This window comes from Pezoporus flaviventris, unplaced genomic scaffold (assembly GCF_033815535.1).
Source record: "Pezoporus flaviventris isolate CSIRO_AGI_PZ_B2104156 unplaced genomic scaffold, CSIRO_AGI_Pfla_v1 ptg000031l, whole genome shotgun sequence".
In the NCBI taxonomy this organism is placed as follows: Eukaryota; Metazoa; Chordata; class Aves; order Psittaciformes; family Psittacidae; genus Pezoporus; species Pezoporus flaviventris.
This window is the reverse complement of record NW_026892579.1, coordinates 25006301-25029899: the sequence shown is the minus strand read 5'-3', so window position 1 is coordinate 25029899 and position 23599 is coordinate 25006301. Positions and strand designations below refer to the sequence as shown.

Genomic DNA, 23599 nt, shown 5'->3' with positions numbered 1-23599 from the left:
TTAATGCATGCTTTGCGGACAAGAAGAGTTGCAGGGAGGGTCTTAGAAGACCTGTGGTCAGAAAATCATGAACAAAGGAAGAAAAAAATAATCTGTGACATTTCTCTGGGGAGTGGCAGTGGACAGAAATTATGAGAAAGTGAAATCAGTGTTCTATATTTTCATAGGTTTTAGATTTTTTCTTTTGCACTGAAAATCAAAGAATCAAACTTTTAACCTAAATTTATTTGCTATAATGCTTGTCTTGAATTGTTTTGTGAAAATGGTAGGAAACTGGAAGCCAAACCACAGGGAAAAGCATGAAATAAAGGATTATGTTTCTAAAGATGTTGTACTGTAAAGCCAACCCCAAATCAGCTGACTTTGTATTAGGTTTGTAACATTAGGTGTTGTAAAATAAAATAGGCTTTGATACAGGACTCCCATGGGTTTCTAAATTAACTTTAATCTGCATAGAAGTCCTAAGGGAGTCACTATTTTTCCATCTTGGCCCATCCAGCCTATCCCCACAGGTGATACTAGTGTAGGAACTACTAAAGAAGTGGTTTTGTGACTGCTGATGCTGCATCAGATTTACTATCAGGGTATCTCCTAATGTAACTTTGATGAGGTGGGCAAACTATCATGTTTCTTAATAAGAGTACACTATATATCATTTGTGCTGACTTAATGCCTACTGTAGGAGGAAAGACAGTAACTATTTGGCATAAAGACAAAATCAACCTGTCAAGTCTGAACTGTTTTTACTGTCTTGTCAAATCATAACCTCGGAGCAGGTATTGGAACTCAACTCTGTAAATTGTGCTGTTCTATTTACAGAGGACAATAATATAGAATTATTATATATTAAAAATAATCTGAGTGTACAGTTATATTTATTTTTTATTTCTGTTGAAATTAGACTATTTATTTTGCAGTAATTTCGCTTGAGGCGGGAGAGAAGTTGTAACAATTTTCTTTTGGACACTGTTCTGATTCACAGAATATGGCACTTTAATGACAGTCATTGCAGACGTTTTAATGCCAAGTTCATCCATCCATTTGAGAGTTATTTTTCATTTGATGTCATTGCTTGGGACATGGAATTCAAAGAGATACTGCATTCTTACTTTGTATAAGTAGAAAAATGAAGTATATTTAAGTATACTAAGAGTCTTAATATTTTATGAAGAACCTATTCAGTTGGGCAGAATTAAAATTATTTTAGTAAGCTTTCCTTTCCTACTTTACTAATTCTTACATAGCACACCTTTCATAAATTGCTGAGATTATGAGGTGAATGTATTACGCTATGCAATTTGTTCTTTAAGCCAACATACTGCACCTTGAAATTTATTTTCTTTTTAGTTTACTAAAGATCATTACATTTTTTAATGTAAATTCAGAAGACTTTTCAGAATAGATCATTAGGAAAAGATAGTTTGATTACATAAATTGAAAATTATAAGCAAAATGTAAGCAATTAGTTGATTTGCAGATGTATTTCTAGTTACATCACTTCTGCTTTAGTTACAGGTGTTTTATCTTTCATCACTGTTGTTAAGGTGGCTTGGTAGTGAATGGACAGCTTAACTGCTGATTTACACTGTCCACTCTCCTTGGTAGTAGTGCATTTGCTTTTCATCAAAGGGCTGCATTTTTGTGGTTTTCACTCAAAGGCAGTCACATTTGTGCCAGTTATTACATTACCTTCTAATCATAGCTTTTAAAATGTGGGTTTTCTTTTTAGGGGAAGGCTTTGTAGAAGGCAAATAAAGCATGCAGTTTGGTTTGGTCATTTTCTGTTTCCTCTTGCTTCGCAACTTGCTGTTGAAACCGTTGCCCAATTCAGGCTAATGTGGAAGAGGAGGTGGGATCTTGAAGATGATGGGGTTTTTGTCTAGTGTAAATTGGTGGCTGAAGAGAGAAAACACAGAACTTAGTGCCCATACTGGGGGTTAAAATACACAGGTCAGCTAATATGAGGTCTGTTTTGCAGCAGCTGGCCAGCTGCTGTGGATATAGCTTCATCATACCTGCAGGATGAGTGTTTTTTTTTTGCCTGGTCATGGGCCCATGAAAGGTAGGGGATTATTGTGGCCAAGGGTGAATGACACATGAGGAAGAAAGCAAGCTTTTAACTGTGCTGCTCACGGAACTTTTCATGTTAAACTTTTTAATGAAGAAACTTAGAAGTAACATGTCGTTTGTCAGACAGACAAAGACCAGTGCTAGGGTAGAAGGGAATAAGGCTAATAAATGTTCAAGATGAATTATTGAATGACATACAGGATCTATTAATAGGGGAGAAAAAAAGAAATAAATGCAACATATTAATGACACTCATGCTCAGTGGGAATAATCAAGTTATCAGCTTAAAGTAGTGAGTGTGTTGTTTTTACCAGCATACTGCATAGACGACCAGTTATTGGTGCTAAATTTAAAGCAAAAGTAGGAAAATTTGAGTTTTAATGCTTTATTAAGCTGGTTGTTTATCTAGCCCATTAAAATGTCATAGATGCCTTGCATTAGGTTAGTTAGAAATGGTGAATCGAATCTTGTAGTGGCTGTCTGGGAAGTAATACAAGGCTTAGAGAACCCGGCAAGAAGAAAATTATAATAGTTGAGTTTTGCCCTGAGCCCATGAAATTAGGTTCATTGTTTAACCATATTTAAGTAACTGTGGTTATTTACATGCATATAATTATTTATAACTGTGAAGGTTTAAAAAGAATGTAATTAATAATTCCAGATATAAAGTAGTCTGTTCTTTTGTCTTTTTCTGGGTTGTGGTCACGTTGCTTTTTAAAATTGGGATAATCAATTGAAGAAGGTATTCTGGGTATTCCAATTTAAGTTTGTTTGTTTGTTTCCTTGTTTTACAACACTGTTTTTGCAATCCAAAATTTAATTAGTATTTCTTTTCTACCCCTTAACCTTTTTAATTATGGAGAACCAGGGTTTATTTGTAATGCTGGAGAGCTCTACAACCAGAATGCTGTGATACCTGGTGCTGCACAGCTGTGAAAGGATTTCAAAGGAGAGCAAGACAGTTATGCTTGATGCAGTAGTCCAGGCTGTCTCTGCAGGGGATGCAGAGATAGAGGTGAAATGATCAAAATAACAGGCTCGTTCTTTGCCAGCACCATGCTGAACTAATGCATGCAGTGAATTATGCTTTTTCAGCCGCACAGTAACTTAAACAAAAGACGATACTAGCTTGGGTGAGTTTTAGCTATATGGATAGGTGGAATATATTTCTAATCACATGCAAAAAACTTGGCAGGTCTTGGGTATAGTCTTGCCAAAGTCTGTGAGAACCCAGAGAAAACTAAATGAAAAATACTGTCTAGGTTTACAGTCAGATAGTGCCATTGTGAGTGCTCAGAAAGTAGCTGTTAGCCTTGCAGGTCAGGTCAAGAACTCTGTTTTGGCCTGACACTGAGTTTCAACTGAAGGCTGTGTCCAAGAAACAGCTAAAATTGGAAGTGAAGACAGTTCTCAGGTGGAGGGACAAACCTATGAGTCATTGGCACAGAGGTGGATGGTGGCTGAATTTGTGTTGGTAGGTGCCGGGTCTCTGGGTGTAAAGAAGAGGACAGCAACCTACAAGAAAAAATGGTCTGAAGACTGTGTTAAATGAGCAGCTAGAAGAAGACTGAGGGAAAACAAACATTCTGTATTTTCATTTATAGGATTCTATATTTTTGCTTTTGACTTCTACTAAATATAAAATATTAAAACTAAGGCTGGAACAAGTTCAAATACTCAGAATTTTGCATGCTTTCTCTATTTTTCTTTTAAAAAGGTACTTAGTCTTTTTTAAAAGAGAACTGGTGTGACGCAGACTGTATTGCATTGTTAAACAAATGGAATCAATGTCGGTGCCATTTTGATACCGCATTATGGTATCAGGATATTACTAGGGCGTTATTGATAATTTGTGGTACCAAAGATGCAGTATCACACATCACATGCACTAGTGGCTTCTATTTTTAAAAATCCCAGATAATGTATTTTTTTATGCTCCACTTGCTCTGTCACCTTCTCTCTGAAGCTAAGGCAAAGCCAGTTCAGTTTCGTGGCTTGCCTGCACAAGCTGTGATAGATTTTGTGTTTGTAATTCTCTGAAACTTACAGAAAAGGATGCAAAATTTCTCTAAGAAGGGCTAACTAAGCATTCTCTTTTCTTTCTGTCCAACATCTGAGGGTCATCAGGGAAAAAAAAGGGAGACTTTGGTTGTTTTTCAGGGTATTTTTTAAATACCCTAATGGTTTAAGAATACTGGGGAGATAGACTGATTCTTAACAAATGGTTCTAAGGTAGTGGTTTAGCAGGAGTTTCAAGGAGAGTTTCAGAACGTTAGGTGGTGTTGGTCTACCTGTAATGTTTGCTCTGAGAAAGTGAGTTCTTGGTCTTAGAGCTCTCCCCCTTGTCTCTTGAATTTCATCGCCTGAGTAGAAAGGAAATTAGATTTTACCAGCAGAATTTCACCTGACCTACTGTAATTTGTCTCCTCCCTGGCAGCTATATAGACTGCGTGGGGGCATGAGTTGTGTTTAAATACTCAGGCCAGAATATCCTCCTACCTCCTCATCACTACGTTGCTGCTGGTGAGCTGAGAGGCACTCTGGAGGTCATAGAATCTACTAGGTTGGAAAAGACTTTTAAGATCGTCGGGTCCAACTGTAGCACCAGGACTGCCAAGACTGCCACTAAACCATGTCAGTAAGAGCCTCATCTACACAGTTTTTGAACATTTCCAGGAGTGGTGATTCCACCACTTTCCTGGGGAGCCTGTTCCAATGCCTGATCACCCTCTCTCTGAAGATTTTTTTCCTAATATCCAGTCTAAACCTCCCCTGGTGCAGTTTGAGGCCATTACCTCTTGTCCTATCACTTGTTACTTGAGAGAAGAGACCGACACCCACCTCACTACAACCTCCTTTCAGGTAGTTGTAGAGATCAGTAAGGTCCCCCATGAGCCTTCTCTTTCCCAGACTAAACACCTCGGTTCCCTCAGCCATTCTTCACAAGGCACATTCTCCAGACCCTTCACCAGCTTTGTTGCCCTTCTCTGGACCCTCTCCCTCAATGTCTCTCTTGTAGTGAGGGGCCCAAAATTGAACACTGGATTCGAAGCGTGGCCTCACCATTGCTGAGTACAGGGGGATGATCACTGCCCTGGTCCTGCTGGCCACACTATTGCTGATACAGGCCAGGATGCCATTGGCCTTCTTTGCTGCCTGGGCACAAGCTGGTCCATGTTCAGCAGCCATCAGTCAGCACCCCCAGGTCCTTTTCCTCTGAGCAGCTTTCCAGCCACTCTTCCCTAAGCCTGTAGCGTTGCATGTGTGTTGTGAGCCAAGTGCAGGACCCAGTGCTTTGCCTTGTTGAACCTCATACCGTTGACCACAGCTCATCAATCCAGCCTGGCCAGATTCCTCTGCAGAGCCTTCCTGTCCTTCAGCACTCCCAGACAACTTGTCAAATGCTTTACTTGAGTCCAAATACACAATGTCCACAGCCTTTCCCTCATCAACCAGGTGGGTCGCCATATCATAGAAGGAGGTCAAGTTGGTCAGGCAGGACCTGCCCTTCACAAATCTGTGCTGACTGGGCCTGATCCCCTGGTTTTCCTGCATGTGCTGTGTGATCACACTCAGGATGATCTGCTTCATGATCTTCCCTGGCACGGGGGTCAGGCTGACAGGCCTGTAGTTTCCAGGCTCCTCCTCCCTGCCCTTTCTGTAGAAAGGTGTCATATTGGCCAACCTCTAATCCTCTGGGACCTGCCCATTAGACCAGGACTGCTGATAGATGATGGAGAGTAGCTTGTTGAGCTCCTCTACCAGCTCCTTCAGTGCTCTTGGATGTAACCCATCCAGCCACATAGACTTGTATGGGTGGCTCAGGGTATGGGTGACTGGGGGAGTACGAGTCCTCTGGGAGCTGTATTTTAGAATTCCTTGGTGGAGATGAGGGTAGTTCGTCTGAGCATGGCAGTGTCAGCTTTGCCAGAGCATTGGCTGCACAAGAAGTTGTATTTTTTTTCACTTTATTTTGAAAAAATAGGTGTCAGACTGCTACATATGCAGAAAGCTGAGAACTACAGTGCAGGAACTGAGGGCAGATTGGAGAATGGTGGTAGGTGCTATACATGTATAGTAACTCCTTTATACCTGTATAGTTACTGGAGAGGACATGATAGGCCTGCTACCAGGATGCAGGAAAAGAGAATGAAGAGCATGAGTACTGAAAAGCTCTAGAGATACTGCTCTTAGTAAAATGTTCTGTTTGTTTGTTTTTTAGTTCAAGCAGTATGTTTTTGACAGCAGTAGCGAAGAACTGGAAGACGGGTTAATTAACATACTGAAATGGAGCATTTACCAGTGGAGGTAAGAGATTCTTTGAATGTACTGTGGGTTTGTTTCTTTGCATTGTCTGGCAGTTCCCAACAGGTCAATGGCACTGTTACACAAGTATTTCTCTGAGAACAAAGCTGGTTTAGGAGGTTTCTGTAAACTTACATCCGTCTTTTCATTGCACTTTTAGCTGCTCTGATGCAGCTGCTGTGAAGTATCACTAAAATTATCAAATAAAAAAAAACAGAATCAAGAAACATTTTTTCCTTCTGATAGTCTTTTAAAATCTGATATCCTCTGATCCATTTTGTATTGTTGTCTTAGAAGAGGTTAGTTTGGATAACTAAAGAAGTGGTGAGCTAGTGTAGGGACAACATGACCTGGCTTGGATATGTAAGAGGTTTTCCAAGTTAAGAAAATAAATAAACCCCCAGAAGTGTACAGGAAAGCAGAGTTTTTGGCCCTCAGTATAGAATCAGGTGGCTTTAACTGACATTTGAACTATTGGAGATGTTCAGTCTCAGTGATTAAATATTTCTGAGTATTGAAATGCTGTTAATTTTATATGTTAAGTAACTGCCAAAAGTTATCACACACACACACACACCCTTGTTCTAACTTGTATATTAGGATTTTCTTCTCATTTTCATCTTCTGATACATGTTTATGTGCTGCATTAACCTCTGTTGCTCATATGTAGAGATCTGCTGAAGGAGTCTTCTGCTTCTTACATGCAGACAGGACAAATGTGCAGTTCAGTAGCTTGGTTTCTGAATGCTAATTATATGCTTTAAAATACAACGGTAAGCTCATTAAGTATTAAAATGAGTCGTGAGGATTTAATGTCATTGAAGTTTAACTAAATTTTAATGAATCTATACAAATCAATACTTCTCCATGTGTTTAACTTTTTTGTTTGCTTTCAGTTTCTCCTTAAAAATGTTTAATCATCGTGTAACACTTTCTATTATATACTTCAGAGAACACTGTTCTCCTTTGCATTGATATGAAAGACCGTGACAGAAAAGTACTGATCTGGTTTATGTTAGCCCAGGGCAGTAAATGCTCCCCTTCACCCAGTTTAAGATGCATGTGGAACAGGTTCATGCTTGGTGAAGAAAAAGCCATCCTCAAAGGTCAGCTGATGGACTGCAGTCCTGGGTACCTGCAGTGGCATGCAGCATTGCTTCTGGATGCACTGTCTGAACTGTTGCTCAGTATTTCTTACTAGTTCTGCAGTTGATACTGGAGCAAGGCATGGGTGATGGTTTTCCCAGTACTGCTGGTAGTTGAGCAGGGGCTGTGTTCCTGGATTAAAACACACAGTGCTGTGTTCTGCAGGCCTGTGTTTGCTGGAACATGTGTTTGGTATGCAGGAGTTGCCTGCCCAGGCAGTGTTTTTGGTGGACTGGCTGGGGATGCCAAGTCAGCTTGACAGAGGGAGGGAGTGGTCCCAGCTAGAACAGTGTTAGACCGGAAATACCACAAGGTCACTCGACAGCCCTTTAGCAGTAATGCAAGATGTGGCTCTCTCCTAGGGTTTTTTTCTGGTTAACTCATTCATGAAGTGGACCTTTGAACTTGTCTAACAGGACTAGTTCTGGGTTGTTCTGAGTTTTCCTACTGGGGGCTTGTGGGACCCTGAAGCATTTGGAGGAGCGATTGCTTGGCCCATCCACTCCTTCAGGAACAGTTTTTCCTTCTGTTAGTGAAGGCAGGCTGATCAGGGACATTGTGCCACTCATTGTGCTGGGGAGTCAGAGGCATGCGATGTCTTCCTCCCTTGAAAATAGTTTCATCAAAATGTAAGCCGGTTGAGACTACCCCATAGCATCCTGTGTTTAAGTCCTTCTGCTTTTTCCTGACTGTTATAAAGTGGGCTCTTTTCTGAGGCAGTGGACAGTTTATCACAGGTTTTTATGCGCAAGGTTTGTTGCCCAGCCAGTGAGCCAAGGGTCATGGCAGGTCTAGGATCTCTGCATCTCTGCTCAGTGTCAGGTCAGTGTTCCATTTGAAGCAGATACATATGTATTTGGTAGGTGATCCACATGTGAAAATCCATTATGATAATCCCAGAAAATTAGAAAGGTGAATCTTACCTTGAGTTGTATGCCAAGATAATTTAGTTGGTAGGCTAGAGGTAACTTTGCTTTCAGGTGACTGCTAACTGCTGTGGTGCTGACTTTTTTGCCAGCTACTCTTGTTTCAGTCTCAGTAGTACTGCCTGCTGCTTCACAAACACCCAAATGTTCAGAATTTTAGAAACTAAAAACCCCGTAATCCACTCAAGCTCCAGGTTAAGTTTTTGTTTGCTGTTTCTGCATTAGACCCAGAAGATGGACTTATGTGCGTGGAGCATAGTCTGGTTTAGGTCTTCTGGTTAGCTTATTCTTCAATCCAGATGGTGCTTGCGGGGACTGCGAAGTTTGAAGGCAAGTGTTTGCAGAAAGTATAACCTATTTTATTAATCTAGTTGGTAGTGTTGAAGGAAAAACAGCAGAACTTGGTAAAGTCTGTAGAATTTTAATTTAAGCATCAGCAGGCAGTTGTAAATTAGCAGGAAGGTGCCAGTCTGTGACTGTGAAGAAGGCAGCAAGAATTAGCACTTTACTACTGACGAAGACTGACTGAAAATGAGCATGTTGACCTCCCTAGATCCTGCCTGGATCTAGAGATCTTCCCTGTAGAACCTCTCTATCTAAAGCACTACATGACCTGGTTATGCACTTCCTCTGTACTGTTTGGTCATGCTGTAATTCAGCTGTTCCTGTCCTCACATCAGAGTTGAGGCACTGCTGCCTGCATAGTCATTCTGCTCCCGCAAGGGCTGGAAGGAGACTGTGCTCTTTTTCTCCTTGTCAGAAGTAATTTTCCCTTTCCAGCCAAGTGCTAGAGCAAATCTGCAGTGTAGAGGTACCGGCAAGTGCCAGGATTGTATTATGCTGATGGTGTGTTGTGATACTCTCTGATAGCATTTGATTCCTTTGCAACAAAAACAGAAATTACTGTGGGCAAGATTTAGTACACCCTATATTCTTGTTTATCCCCAGGCCTGTGTTTTTAAGGAAGCTGTGCAAAATTGTGTATAGCGTTGTCCTTTTTTAAGGACCAAACAGGCATTATCCACAGCTTGCGTTCTAAAAAGTTTGGTTTCTGTTTGTTTTCAGTAACTAAGGTGCTGACAAGTTTTGACTTCTTCATCCTCCTAAACATGAGTGAAGTTCAGGCTATGGTAGAATTCTCCGTGGAGCTCCACAAATTCTTCAATGTGGATTTGTTTCAAAGAGGGTAGGTAGTATGTTCTTTTGAACTTTGGTGGATGGCTGATGCTGGAAAGACCTTAATGGATATTGTCATGTAGCATTGCTTCATGTGTTACTGACTTGTTATAGTAATTGGAGAAATTTTTAGTCCTTACTGGAAAGGCAAATACTTTCTAGGAATTAAATGCTCAAATAATTTGTCCTAAAATTTAAGTTGTAACAGAACATTTTGTTTTGTCTAATTGAAGAAGGAAGCTTTTACCCTTTCATATCTTCATTTCTGTGATCCCTTTTGTTTGAAATCTGACAGGTGTCTCTCTTGAATCTTTAAAAAGTGTTGCTGCCCCCAATAACTTATTTATCAATTTGGCAGTGGAGAACTTTACCAGCTTCTCTTTTCCGCACCCTATGCTGTGCATCCACAGTTATAGCTGCATACTACCTTAGACTCTCCTGACCTCCTCTTAGTCCACCTGGTCTCTATAGAAGGCTTTTTCACATTATTTGATATTACCTGATTGTTGCCAGATTACTTTCTAAAGTTATCCTTTTCCATGGCCACATAGGAAATAATTCTTTTTAGTTTATTTTTGAATTATTAAAGATTATTGGTCAGCCGGTATCGTGGTACATTGCCCTTCTGTCAGTCTTCTAACAGACTACAGTAAAAATACCTGTCAGTGTTGTAGTTCTTAGGATGTTTGTTTTAGATAAATCTGGTTGAGGCTGTGTCAGTATTTACAGGCAGGAGACAGTATATATCAGTGTTGATTTATGATAGCTCCTTTTTCCAGAGCATCATAGAATAACTTTGCTTAGGAACACTTTAGTAATAAGAAAATTCATTCTTGGTTTTAGCCTTGTTCTAATTTGAGGTGTGTGTGGGGGTATTGGTTTTGGTAGGGTTGGGTTATTTGTTTGAGCTTGTTTTGTTGTTTGGGTTTTTTTTTTTGACAGAGTGAATTGATGAAGGTAAAGTAACTGAAAAATTTCATTGCTTTGGTATGTACCTAGTTCCCCCATCTAGTACTAACCCTCTGAGGTGGGTCTTGGGGAAAAGTGATATAAATGGTAGGATTGGGAAGTTACTCAGGAGAAAGAGGCATAAAATACTGTTTTAAAACATAGCTAGCTGGCCTCTATTTTTGCCATGTTACTGTTAGTTTTTATCTATATTTTGTTAAAGCTAGCTTCTCTCTGAATTTGACCTGAAGCTGGTACTGACAGAAGTGATTACCTGTTACGCTTGCCACCATTTGCAGTCAAAGTATATGCAACAGCCTGTGTCCCATCTTCAGGGAAAATTGTAATTTCTCTCTTCATTGGAAAAGGAGGGTTAAGGAAGTGTTAAGATGACTGGGAAAACACTGAAAATTCTTATTACTTCAAGAAAAAGCACAGTCTGTTAAACTGTAGTCTTTTTTAATCTCTGAAATCAGTGGGGAAGGAGAGGGTAGAATGTTAACATGGCAGCATGTTAACTCTAATAGAGAACAGCTTGAAGAGAAGAAAGTGGTTTTGGTTGTCTTAACTTTACAGTTCAAATGATTCCCCAGAAATGTAGTTGAGAAGCAAAGCACAGGAGTATAATTACCAGTGTTCTATTTGACATGTTTCTTTTTAGCTTACTCTTTAAAAGGCAGCAAATTCACAGGGCAACTTCAGAGAGGTAGAATGCTGACATAGTGAGAAAAATGACATCAGTAGATACTACCTCTGCTTTCAAGCTAAACCTTTAACTCTGGGCAAGATCCCTTAGAAAGCAATGTTGGGAAGCAGAGGGGGCTCGCAGAATAATTTAAAAGAGTGAATAATGTGACTAGTTTGATAATTTCTGTCTATTTGGGCAAGTTCTAGTATTTTTCTAGGGAACTGTCTTTGTTTCTATTGGAGACAGGATGTATTATTTACATTGCCGGAGGAGCTCTTGGGTGAAGGATTGAATTAGCAGAACAGGAAATCTTTAGCTTTATTGTTAGCCTCCTATTTTTGAGATACTGTAGTGTTTAGCATGGTTTCTCTCTCCAAAAGTCAGGTATAGAACTGATTGTATTCTGGGTTTGTTTGGGATTGTGTGCATTCAAGCCTGCCCATTTTAGCATGCCTGTCTCATGGTGTTAGAAGCATTCTGAATTGTGTAAAATAAAATGGCAGCTATTGCAAGTAATCACATCAAGCTGATCAAGCTCCTTTTTAAAACTTAGTTGATTTTTATACAAACTAGTTGGTTAGAGAGTACATCCAGATTCTCACTCATGTGATTATCTGAGACATCATAATTTCCAGCCAAAATTCCCTTCTGATCAGTGTTGGTTTTCTTAACAGCTTTGCCTTATGCTTTCAATGGCTCTGTCAGTGCTTACCCTGATCTATTTTTAAATGTCAGTCTTGTGAATCTTTTATTAAATATGAACTGAATCAGTTTGGTCATTTGAATTTGTGACACATTCCGAAGCCCTTTCTGTGAAGCCCGCATATGCCAATCAATATCCAGTCATCTTTTCCTTGGTTTATAACTAGTTAAAGAAATCTGCCAGCTATTGCATCTCACTGTAGCACGTTTTCTTAAATCTGTATCTTTATTGACACTATTGCCAGAAGCAGTTCTGACAGTGTTTACACTAACCATTAATTTGGTACTAACTAGAAGCAGTGTTGATGTCCATCGGTGTGGTTCCAGGGTTACTTCAGGCTAAATTGAATCTCATCCTCTGGACCAGATGTTTGGCTTCATGAGTATATTTTGAAATTGTTAATACCATAGTTGGTCGAGATCTTTTTGTTCTGCCCCTCCCCCCCCCCCCCCCCAGGGCTGAAGTGCATTTTGTGACATGTAGATTAGAGCCTGTGGTTTAGCTTTCTCCAGGATACTTCTAGGTTATATGCATGGAAAGCTTTCAGTGAATTGAACCAGTGTGCAGCAAAACAGGATCACTGGGGAAAGTGCCTCAAAACCACTCTGCTGAGCTAAGCCCATCAGTAGTGCAGACTCAGTTCCACTCAATATCAAATTTACCTGAAGGGTCCTCTGACAGACCCACTGTTACAACCATATTATTCTCATAACTGACCCTTTAAAGCAGACTCTTGTTTTCTTTGTATTTGATAACTTACTATTGTAAGCAAAAGAGAAAGACACTTCATTCTAATACATGAGACTTGTCTGTATGTGTGGCTTCCTCCTTCTCATCTAGGTCAAGAAAGGTTGTTCCTGTGTGTCGTGATTCTGGTGGTTAGCGTCTTCTGAAAGTTGCACTGTGGCTGTAATCACAGGGCTATGAAGTATAGTAAAACAATAGTTAAGTAGAATTCTTATCTAACGCAGATACTTCCTTGTATTTTCTTGCAACTCTGTGCCAATTGCTTAGAACCCAACTTGCTCCAGGTAGTTGGGCTGATTTATTTTAATCTCTTGTTACATTCAAATAAGGCTTCACGTATTTTCACTTTTTGAACTAGTGGGCTGTGATGATGGGAATTTTTGCCCTAATGGATTCATATGTGAGTACTGTGTGACAAAATAAATAAAAGAAATGTAATTGCTTGGGACCTGTGAGAATGACGCTCTTGAGATAGCAAGGCTTCAGGCTATTTTGTCATCTTAGCTCATTAAATCTCCAGTTAGATTTGGGCTTTGTAGTGCTAACCTTTTATAAATACAAAGGGAAATATAACAAAGCTTGAGTGAAATGTGGACTGCAGTAGTGGTGAATGAGTTGAGTGGAAAACTGGCTAGATGATTGGGCTTAAAGAGTTTTCATCAGTTGTGTGAAGTCCGACTTAAGGTGATGACTGGTGGCACCTCTCATGGTCAATAGTTTAGTGTTTTGATTAGCAACCTAGGCAGGGTGCCTTCTCAGCAAGTTTCTGAATGATAACAGGTTGCAGGGAATGGTTGGATACCCTGGAGAGCTGCTTTTTTGGAGGGTCTAGCCAAACTGGAGAACTAGGCTTACAGGAATCTCAAGGGTGAATGCAAAGTACTCCAGATGGGATTGAATAACCCCATATGTGAGTGCACCTTGGGGGACAGCTGGCTAGAAAGCACCTTTGCAAAAAAAGCATGTGAGGGTCCTGGTGGAATACAGATTAAACATGAGCCAGCAGGGCACTGTGGCCTGTTGCATACCCAGCTGTAACAGCCAGAGAGTAGCAGGAAGCATAGTTTGGAAAAGCAAGGTCTGCATCCTTCCTGTGTTATGCTGCCTGACTCCCACCAGCAGCTGAGCAGTGCTGTCAGGGTTGCTCAGTTTTGAAGCCAGGATGCTCATCTCTCCGTACTGATTTTCCTCTTTGGAAAAGTCTGCAGAATAGATGGTTAGCGCATATATATTTTTTTGCAAAAATATTGTCTTGCACAATTGAGAGCTATGAGCGATAAAGGGTTTCTCTGATAAGAGTTACTGACCAGAGTGTGGGATTTCTGGGCATGTACAGTTTATTATCACTTTCTGTGCTGGAGATGGGGAAGAATGTTTTCTCTTTTTTTTCCTGTTTGTCCTGTATCTTTGGACAAAATCTGTTTCCTGAAATCTTTTTTTTGCCACACTGACAAATATTGTGTCTCTGTCAGTGTGCTTTCCCTATTTATAGCTCCATTCACATGTTGTCTCTAAGTCCTTTAGCATAAGGACTCTTCTCTGTTTGTACAACAGACAGCTAGTTAATTTACTAGATTTGTTAATGAAAGGCCTATTCTGCCCACTCACAATAATCGTTAATAAGAATAACCTTTTAATACTTTGTGACAGGCTTGTTCCAGGAAGCTGAAATGCAAATCAGTTGATGTAGAACAGATGACAATGTTCTCTTGAAACATTTTCATACGCTCTTGGAGTAGTGCATGATGTTAGCAGCTTTAGATAGACAGAATATATGATGTCCTGGTAATGTGATTTTGGTCTGTCTTTTCTTGATGTTTAAAAATTTGTGCTGGTAGGAGGCTGGGGGACACCGGTGGCAACTTTATTGCTGGTTGTAACAGAAGTTTCTTATAACAGCTTTCTGCTCTACCTCCTGCCACTGCCTTCTGATGATTATAGATGTTATTTACAATGTTCTGAAAAGACACTACTGGAAGAGCAAGTTGTCTCTTACCCATTTTTCTGCTGTGGACTGTGGATGCTTATCCTCCACGTTTACATACGTGTTTTGTATGAGTCAGCATCCTGAACTGAGATACAGATGTATTGAGCATTTCTGAATTCAAACAGCTGGTTATTGAAGGTGTAGTAGCGTTGTAGTGTTCCGGTTAAGATGCAGTGTTCCACCACCAGGTGATAAATTGTTATGTCTAACTTAGAATAGTTATGTCTTTCCTTTGAGTAGCGAGAGAAATTTCCTGGTAACCTCAGTTGTGAGAAAATGAGATTTTCATTGTTTTAGACCTCTCTATTGCTTTTTCACCTGTGAAATGTCAAATTAAGCTAAAGAAACAGGTGATGGTTTGTAGTTTAGCACAGCACACGCATTGCTGTGCAAGCTCTGCTTTGAAAACAGCTTTAGTTTATGTTTTTCCCTGTCTCTGTGCATTCTTGTAATCCCAATGCTAACTTCTTACTTTTCCACTAATCATTTGTTATTGTATCAGTAATAGCCATGCACACACATGGCCAAAGCTGGATTTACATGATTTTTAATAGTAATGTTTCTATGTGGTTTTCAGAAACGGAACTTGGTAATGGTTGTTTCAGCTAAGTATAAATTCTTTGTTAACCCAGGCAGACTGTGAATGGTGAAAGTAAAATAAAGTATTAACCATAGCTTGCTATTATAGCTGCAAGTTTACATTTGTATTCAATGCATCTAGTTATCTGCTATTTGACTTTGGTTTGGGTTAAAGAGTTCTTTCAAAAGCATATCAAGAGTTTACATCAGTAATGTAAGTCTATCACACTTTTTTAATGTGGTTTTGCTTTATAAATACTGGTTAACAGGTGGAAAAATAATATTAAATAGCTTCCACAGAAGAGGCTTTTGCAGATTCTAACATAGACCACCTTTTTTGAGGTGTATCCTATCTGAAGTTAGGTTACTGATAGGATTTCAGTAGCACTAAGTTGCCTGCGAACCTAAGTCCTATTGAAAGTTGAAGGAATTTTAAGCATCAGAGACTACTGGAAATTCAGCCTTACGGTGTTCTTTGTTCCATAGATTTATGTTTTTTCCATATGCAGATACTTACTGATGTATCTCAGCAACTGAATCAGAGTGTGAATTTTAATGAATCTTGCTATGATTACACAGTAATTTAATGAGAAATAATGCGATATATGAAAAGTAGTCTCTTTTTTCTTTTCCTGGACCCAGTGGGTTGTCTACATTAGTTTTATAATTTATTAACCAGAAATTAAAATTTGAAGAGTACACTTTCAGTAGGACTACTTTTCTTTCTCCTGGCTATATCAAGAGTCCTTAAATAAAGAAGTAGCCTCTGCTGATGTTTTATGTTGTTAGCATATAATCAAGTAACAAACTCTTAATCACAGAATCATTAGGGTTGGAAGGAATCTCTGGAGATCATCTAGTCCAACCCCCCTGCCAAGGCAGGGCCACCTAGAGCAGGTTACACAGGAATGTGTCCAGGCAGGTTCTGAATGTCTCCAGAGAGGGAGACTCCTCAGGCTCACCTGTTTCATTTTCTTTTTAATTCTTACAGCCCAGTTGTACTTCTGCTTTCCACCTACATTTCTGTATGATGCAGCTTTCTGGAAATAAGTGTGGTGAATTGCCTTCTGAACATGTAGCTTATCTTCTGAAGTGTCGGTACTGTGATCTTTACTTAACGTAATATGGCCTTTGCAAGAGGAGAAGAAAGCTGTCAGATTTGTCTAACAGTTGCAGATAAGCTCTGTTCTTCAGAGTTTTACAATATGGTTCTTACAGTTTGCAATAATAGAAATAGCAGAGATATGAGTGTAAGGTTTGGGGCTGATCTGTAAACTCAGCCCCAAATAGGGGGGATTAAATCTATCTAGGGAAGAAAAACCAAACACTTTTTGTTTTATTTTTCTTTTTTAAAAGTGGACCAGTTTCTGGTTCTAGCTCAACAGCAGAGGCACACACACAGGTCCTAGTTGCTCTGAGGCAAGAATGGGTAAGACTGGGAATGAGTAGTGGGGAAGCCATGTTTTAAGTTGGTATTGCTTCAGAAGTTGAAAGTATCATCAGATAGTTCATTAGCCCTTCTGATGCAGGATGTCAGAGAATCAATGACATAGTCTGGTCCCGAAGGGCACTGACAGTTTGAAGTACCTTACGATGGTACTTCAGAATCTTTTCTTTTTGAAATAAAAAGCCTTGTATTTGCTAAGTGGAAAACTGAACACTGCTTCTTTTGAGTTAGCTGGGAAATTAAGGCTTTTGAAGTATTCTGCCTTAGCTGTGAGTGGAACTGAAGACACGTACAGGAGTTGTACTGCATGCCTTCAGATATCCAAGTACAATGCCTGTATTAGACTTCTAGACACCCAGGGAAGCTTATCTGGGGGTCAGCTGGAGCCATGGTAAATTGGGCTTCTAGTCTGAAGCCTAGAGAATCCTGCCTCCCCACCCCATGTTAATTCTTAGAAGAGTAGCCTCCAATTCAAGAAACTAAATCAGATCCTGGTTTAGGTACTGGTTCAGAGAAAACTCCAGGAACAAATTTGCCAACAAAGTTTTCAAGCTGACAAGCAGGTATTCTTTATTGCGGCGCCAGGAGACACGGGGGATAGCTCCTCCTAACGTGTGTCTCCCCATTGCCACACAAGGTGTCCTTTTATAGCCACTGGGCATACATACATATTCATGAGGCTATGTATGGATTACATAATTTTCCAGAAAGTTCCCCACATGCGTACAGAATTGTGGTGGTGGTCTCTGAGGGTCGTTTACTTCTTCCAACAATCTTCATCACTTCTGGCAGCCTTTGAAGCATGCACAGTAGATGCTCATACCAGTTTAATTGGTTTGTTAGCACCAGAGACGTAATAATCCTCCTATCCTCCTACTTATCAGCTAGTTTAACTGTAGCCCATCCTGGACACCTGCGGTTCCCAGATACTCCTTATCCCTGTGTCCTGTTCTTCTAGACTGTTTTTCTTAAACTATGTCAACTATAACGATTTATCTTGTGAGAATTCTCAGTATGTTCCCTAGCTGTACTCTATTTTTTTCTCTATGTATCATGCACCTCAGTAATTTTCCATTGCTACTGTTACAAAGCCATCAAACTTAACATTACTTAAATCTAATTCTAAAGGTTTCTATATTCCATTTTGTGATTTTTGTGCCCCCTTGTTTCAAATTCCCTCCTTTTTCTGTCCTTTTGCAAATTCTTTTGCAACATTTCGTATATTACCATATTAATCAAAATTCTTTTTGAAATAATTTCCCATTTCTACTTGGTGCTTAATTTCATTTCTTTTCCAATCATAGACCGTTTACAACACCAGAGGGAACATTGTATCATACCACAAGTAATCAGTATTAAAATAATTAACATCAATATTCCTGCAACCAGTTGCCTCAACCAGGAGAGATTGGGTAACCATGAAGTTAACTTTTTCCATATTTCTTCAAAACCCCAGGAGGTGTCATCCATGGCCATTTCATGAAATAGCTTGGTTTGTTTCCAAATTTCCTCCAGAGCTGTTTCAATTCTGCCACTTTGGTCTATATAGGAACAACAGCTTTCACTGATTATGGAACAAACCCCTCCTTGTGATGCCTATAACATGTCTAGAGCCATTTGGTTTTGTAATACCACTTTAGACAGGCTGGTTAAAATTGGGTATTATAGCATCTAAGGTGCATGCCCCCTTCCAGTTGGGGGGGGGGTAGAGTCTTATAAGCATTTTTTCCACATAACCAATACCATCCTTTCCCTTTAGGAATGGGCCATCACTGAATTATGATACCATCTGTATTAATAGTATGATTGCAATTTGACTGGTGACCTACATCTGTGGCATTTAAGCAAGATTACCTACCCTGGTTCCTGGTGTAATACACCTTTGTGCACAGGTGTAATATTTATTACCTGGATTAGGATTAACTATTCCAAATTCTAACCTTTCCTTCGAATACAGATTGGTAGTGTTCACCCACAAATTTGTCCATGAGACAGTGTTAGGAATTGGAACTCCAGTTAATGGGAGATCCAGGCTTTCTCCTGATTTAGGCAACTGTGCACACACCCAATAATCACTACGGTTAAAAACATTAGTAGCATTCTGCACTAATTTCAGGTATAAGTTCTGGCCCCAAGTTGTGTGCCAGTTATCATATGAGTCCAAATTATGACAGACGCAATTTCATACATAAGGGTCTTGAAGGTTCGATCCGCCATGTCTTCTCTGGCTCTGGTGCTTTCTTAATTCTTGAATAATATATCCAAGCAAATTGTTCCTTTTATCTTCACTGCTGTAAAGGTGGTCAGTAATATCTGGTACGGTCCGCTCCATTTCTCATGTAGAGGATCTCCTGAAAAATTCTCAACATAAACCCAGTCTCCAGATCTGAAAGGGTGAATCAGATAATCCAAACCTCTTGCTCTTGTCCCTATTCTCTTATGTATCTCCTCCAATTGTTTTCCCAGATTGATCGGAAACTGTCGGAGATAGCCTTCTCCCACTTCCTGAAGACTTTCTCCTTTAAACTGGGACTGATATGGTCTTCCATACAAAATCTCAAATGGACTGACCTCTTCTTTCGACCGAGGTTTAGTTCGAATTCTTAATAGAGTCAGTGGTAACGCCTGGTACCAATAGAAATTTGTTTCCTGACGTATTTTACTAATCTGTTGTTTAATCAGATGGTTCATCTTTCGTACTTGCCCACTGGCCTGAGTCCCATATGGAACATGTAGTTGCCAATCAATTTCTAATTTTTTGCTAATGTCTTGTGACAATTTTGCACTAAAGTGTGAACCCTGGTCGGAAGAAATTGCCGCTGGTAGTCCAAAACGAGGTATTACTTCATTTAATAATGTTTTAATCACCTGTCTTGCATTATTTATCCTACAAGGGACTGCTACTGGCCAGCCTGAAAAAGTATCTGTTAACACCAACAAATATCAATGACCTGCTTTTCTTGGTAATTCAGAAAAATCTGTTTGCCACTGCTGTCCCGGAAAACTTTTTCTCCCAATTTTCCCAATTTGATTTCTATTTTCAGTTTTAGGATTATTCCTAAAACATAACTGACATTGTTTTGTCACTGATTGAACTGTGATGTATAGATTCCTTCCTACAATTTGTTTGTCTAAATATTTATACAAAGAGTTGCTACCCCAATGAGTTTTACTATGTTCTTCCTGAACTAACTTCCAGAGTTGGTTATAGGGGATTACAATTCGCCCATCAGGTATTTGAGCCCAATCCTCTTTATTTTCCTGTCCCTTTAGTTCCTCAATCAGTTTTCTATCCTCTTTTAAATACCTAGGTTTAGATTTTTCAATTGTTAGTTTGCCATCAGGGGTTAAGGACATGATTTGAGATTGTTCAGGTTCTCGTTTGGCTTCAAAATCAGCCAAATTATTTCCAATTTCCTGATCAAAGTCTCCTTGTTGATGTCCTTTACAGTACATAATAGCTACTTCTTCAGGTAGCTGAACAGCTTCCAGTAATCGTAGAATTTCTGTAGCACGTTTAATCTGTTTCCCTTGTGTGTTCAAAAGTCCTCATTCTTTCCAGATAGCACCATGTGCATGTACCACACCAAATGCATATTTAGAATCAGTCCAAATATTTATCCTTTTATCTTTAGCCAATTCCAGGGTTCTCATTAATGCTATTATTTCTGCCTTCTGGGCAAAGGTGTTCGCAGGTAAAGCTTTAGCTTCTGTTACCTGTGAAGTGATGGTAATGGCATATCCTGCCTTTCGTTTACCATTTTTCATGAAGCTACTACCATCAGTAAACCAAGAATCAGCATCTTCCAGAGGTTTTTCTTTCAAATCTGGTCGGCTCGAATATACAGTCTCTATGGTGGTCAAGCAGTCGTGTGTTAGTGGTTCTGTTGATTGTTCCTGCAAAAAGGATGCTGGATTCACAACGTTAATGACCACAATTTCTATATCATCCTGTTCTACAATGGTGGCCTGGTATTTTAAAAAACGTGAAGGAGATAACCGGTGGGCTCCTTTCTGTTCCAGGACTGCTGATACCACATGGGACACTAGCACAGTAATCTTTTGTCCCAAGGTGAATTTGCGAGCCTTCGCAGACAATTTATCTTGTGAGAATTCTCAGTATGTTCCCTAGCTGTACTCTATTTTTTTCTCTATGTATCAGGCACCTCAGTAATTTTCCATTGCTACTGTTACAAAGCCATCAAACTTAACATTACTTAAATCTAATTCTAAAGGTTTCTGTATTCCATTTTGTGGTTTTGTGCCGCCTTGTTTCAGTACATATTCTGTTATTTAAAGATGATGGTACAGGTGCTTATTTCTTCAGTCGTTATTCATAGAGGTATAGCTAACAGTTGGTTATTGCAGTTGTCCTGAAAATATGTTTTATAAAAACTCAGGTGTGTTGGGGTTTCTTCCTTCATCATCTTTGTACTGTTTCAAAAAATATACATTCATGTTTATGGGTACTCATTACATATTACAGACTTCTCAGATACTGGGTAGAAATTTCACATCACCTGGATTTTGTTCAGATGTTAGCTCTTAGACCCATGTAGTACTTTCGGAAATTTTAACACATCATAACTTTTGCAATTGAAATTGTGACTTTGCAATTGAAAATATTTTGTCAGCTCAGAAGTTAAGCTGTCTAACGGCATCCTATACCCTCCAGGCATAGAATTTGGCAAAATTCCTTTTTTTAAAGAATAAAAAAACAAAGACCTGAGATGTGTACTTACTCTTAACAACTTGATGGAGACTGACAGCACTGTGATAGGTGCAGCTGTTTTGTGTGACAGTGAGGTTATATGTAACTGTAATACAGCTTTATGTCATTTGCCCTCCTTTGAGGACTGCTGTATTTGGTGGGGTCTGTGTAATTCCTTCTTTCTTCATTGTAACAAAGAAAGATGTGTCTTGTGTATGCAAGATGATACCCATTTCACATTGTAAAATAAAGATTGTTTATCAGCATGCCTTGCCATGAAGACTTAGCAGAAGCATGACCAGCAAGTTCTGTTTAGTGAGGTGGTACTAAATGACAGTGTAAGACAATATTGACTATAAAAGGAGTTTCTTTGGAGAAGGCCCATTCTTTTAAGCTGTAGGCAGCTAGTTTCTGTGTGTCGTATTGAAAGTGGAATGGGAGTAGCACGAGTTAAGACATCAGGATAATGGTTTCTTGAGTATGTACCTTCTAAATCTGAGTTTTACTGAGTTCAGTATTCTGGAATGGTATGTAACATCAATAGCAGTTTTAACTTTGTATTAAATAGATTTTCAGTCATTAAAGTTGCTTACTTTGAGTGTTTTTAATAGGTTAGCACTCTTCTAAGTTAGTTTTCAGTCTGCTGCTCTCTGAAGGAAGGGAAAGTCCTCATTCTGTGTTCTAAAGTCTTGACTGCCTCGTGATACAGGCAGAAATTCCTGGTATGGTGTCTTTCTGCTGCACTTTTGTCTGATCATATCCATATGTATACCTGTATCTGTAGTCACAAACAGCAGTTTACTGGATAATCATATACTCCAGAGAGCATGTTGCTGTGCCTGAATATAGAACCAGGCTCGGTTCCACCGCCAAACTCAGACATGCTGCCTCTGGTTTAGTCAGGTTTCCTCTCCAGAATAACGTCCTCTTTCACTCCTTAAACCTCTTGTTGTACTCCACATAAAGTAACTTCTCAGATTTTTGAATTATTTTTAAACCTTATTTATAACCTTATAAATGCTGATGCATGTTTTAGTGCAAGAAGTAGCTTCCAAGCTATTGGAGGAGATCAGACTAGGGAGTAAAAAAAAAAGGCATGTTATTCAGTTGTGCCAATTTCTTTGCTGTGGATGGTTGTGTAACTGTGTGGGCACTGATTTTGTTGCAGAGAGAGGGTGAGAAAGTGCACCCAGTGACCCAGTGTGGCCCACTGTTAGCACCATGAACCTGAATGTGTTGTGAAACAGCATTCTCATCCATGGATCTGTAGTTGGCTTAAGCCAGTACCGCTGTACTTCTGGCATATATCTGCCAAAAAGTGTGATATGCGTGGTCTTCTGTTTTGTTTGCTCTTGAAGTCACCTTCTGTGGTCAGTGAGACAGGCTTGCTTTTGGCAGCTGTGTAGTCAGAAAATGTGTTAAGCTGGCAGGAACACTGTGCCTAAGTGTCTAGATGCTACAGGTAGGGAGATAAGATAGTTGGATAGCAGCTGCCTGAACAGCGTAGTCCTCCTTCACATGTGCCCAGGGTTGCCTACAGTGGTGTTGTTCTTCTACCTTACAGCTGGTCAGTTCAGAATGGTAAGCCAGCAGAAAACAGATTTAGATTTATCTCCCTGGCCCACATCAGAATCAGATATTCTGTCAGTGCTGGTACAGAAGTATAAATTACACAAGAAGAATGGGATCCTGCTGTAGTTTAAGCCCAGCTGGCAACTCAGAACCATGCAGCTGCTCACTTCCCCCTTTCCTGCCCTCGCTCCCAGGGGGATGGGGAGGAGAATTGAAAGAATGTAACTCCCACGGGTTGAGATCAGAACAGTCCAGTAACTAAGGTATAACACAGACCACTACTGCTACCACCAATAATAATAATAATGATAAGGGAAATAACAAGGGAAGAACACCCAGGACAGATCCCTACTTCTGTCAACTTCAGGTTGGTTTAACTGTAATGCTGGACCTTGTCCTGAGAGAAATATCTGTAAAGGTTACAGCTTCCATGTTAGAAAGGTACCTCTTGCTCAGGAGAGGCCATTATGTCAGTATGATCTACTGAGTGAGAGCAGCCCACAGATAAGCATGGTTTGAAACAAAACCTCTGTTTAACCTTCTGCATTCATCTCAGCTGGCATCCCTGCCCCTAGGATACAGATAGACACTAGA

The 23599-nt window shown here is 39.8% G+C and overlaps 1 protein-coding gene across 4 annotated transcripts in view; it reads left to right on the top strand.

Annotated features, from left to right (window-relative positions):
- FAM135A (family with sequence similarity 135 member A) overlaps positions 1 to 23599 on the top strand; it is a 93882-nt gene that overhangs the window by 8774 nt on the left and 61509 nt on the right. For 2 of the 4 annotated variants that reach the window (XM_061460512.1, XM_061460511.1), the window contains exons 2-3: positions 6293 to 6378; positions 9513 to 9633. In XM_061460512.1, the coding sequence (XP_061316496.1) occupies positions 9557 to 9633 (77 nt within the window). In that variant the 5' untranslated portion in view covers positions 6293 to 6378; positions 9513 to 9556. Of the gene's footprint in view, positions 1 to 6242; positions 6379 to 9512; positions 9634 to 23599 lie in introns of those variants that run through there. The other 2 variants (XM_061460517.1, XM_061460513.1) reach the window with 2 other exon arrangements.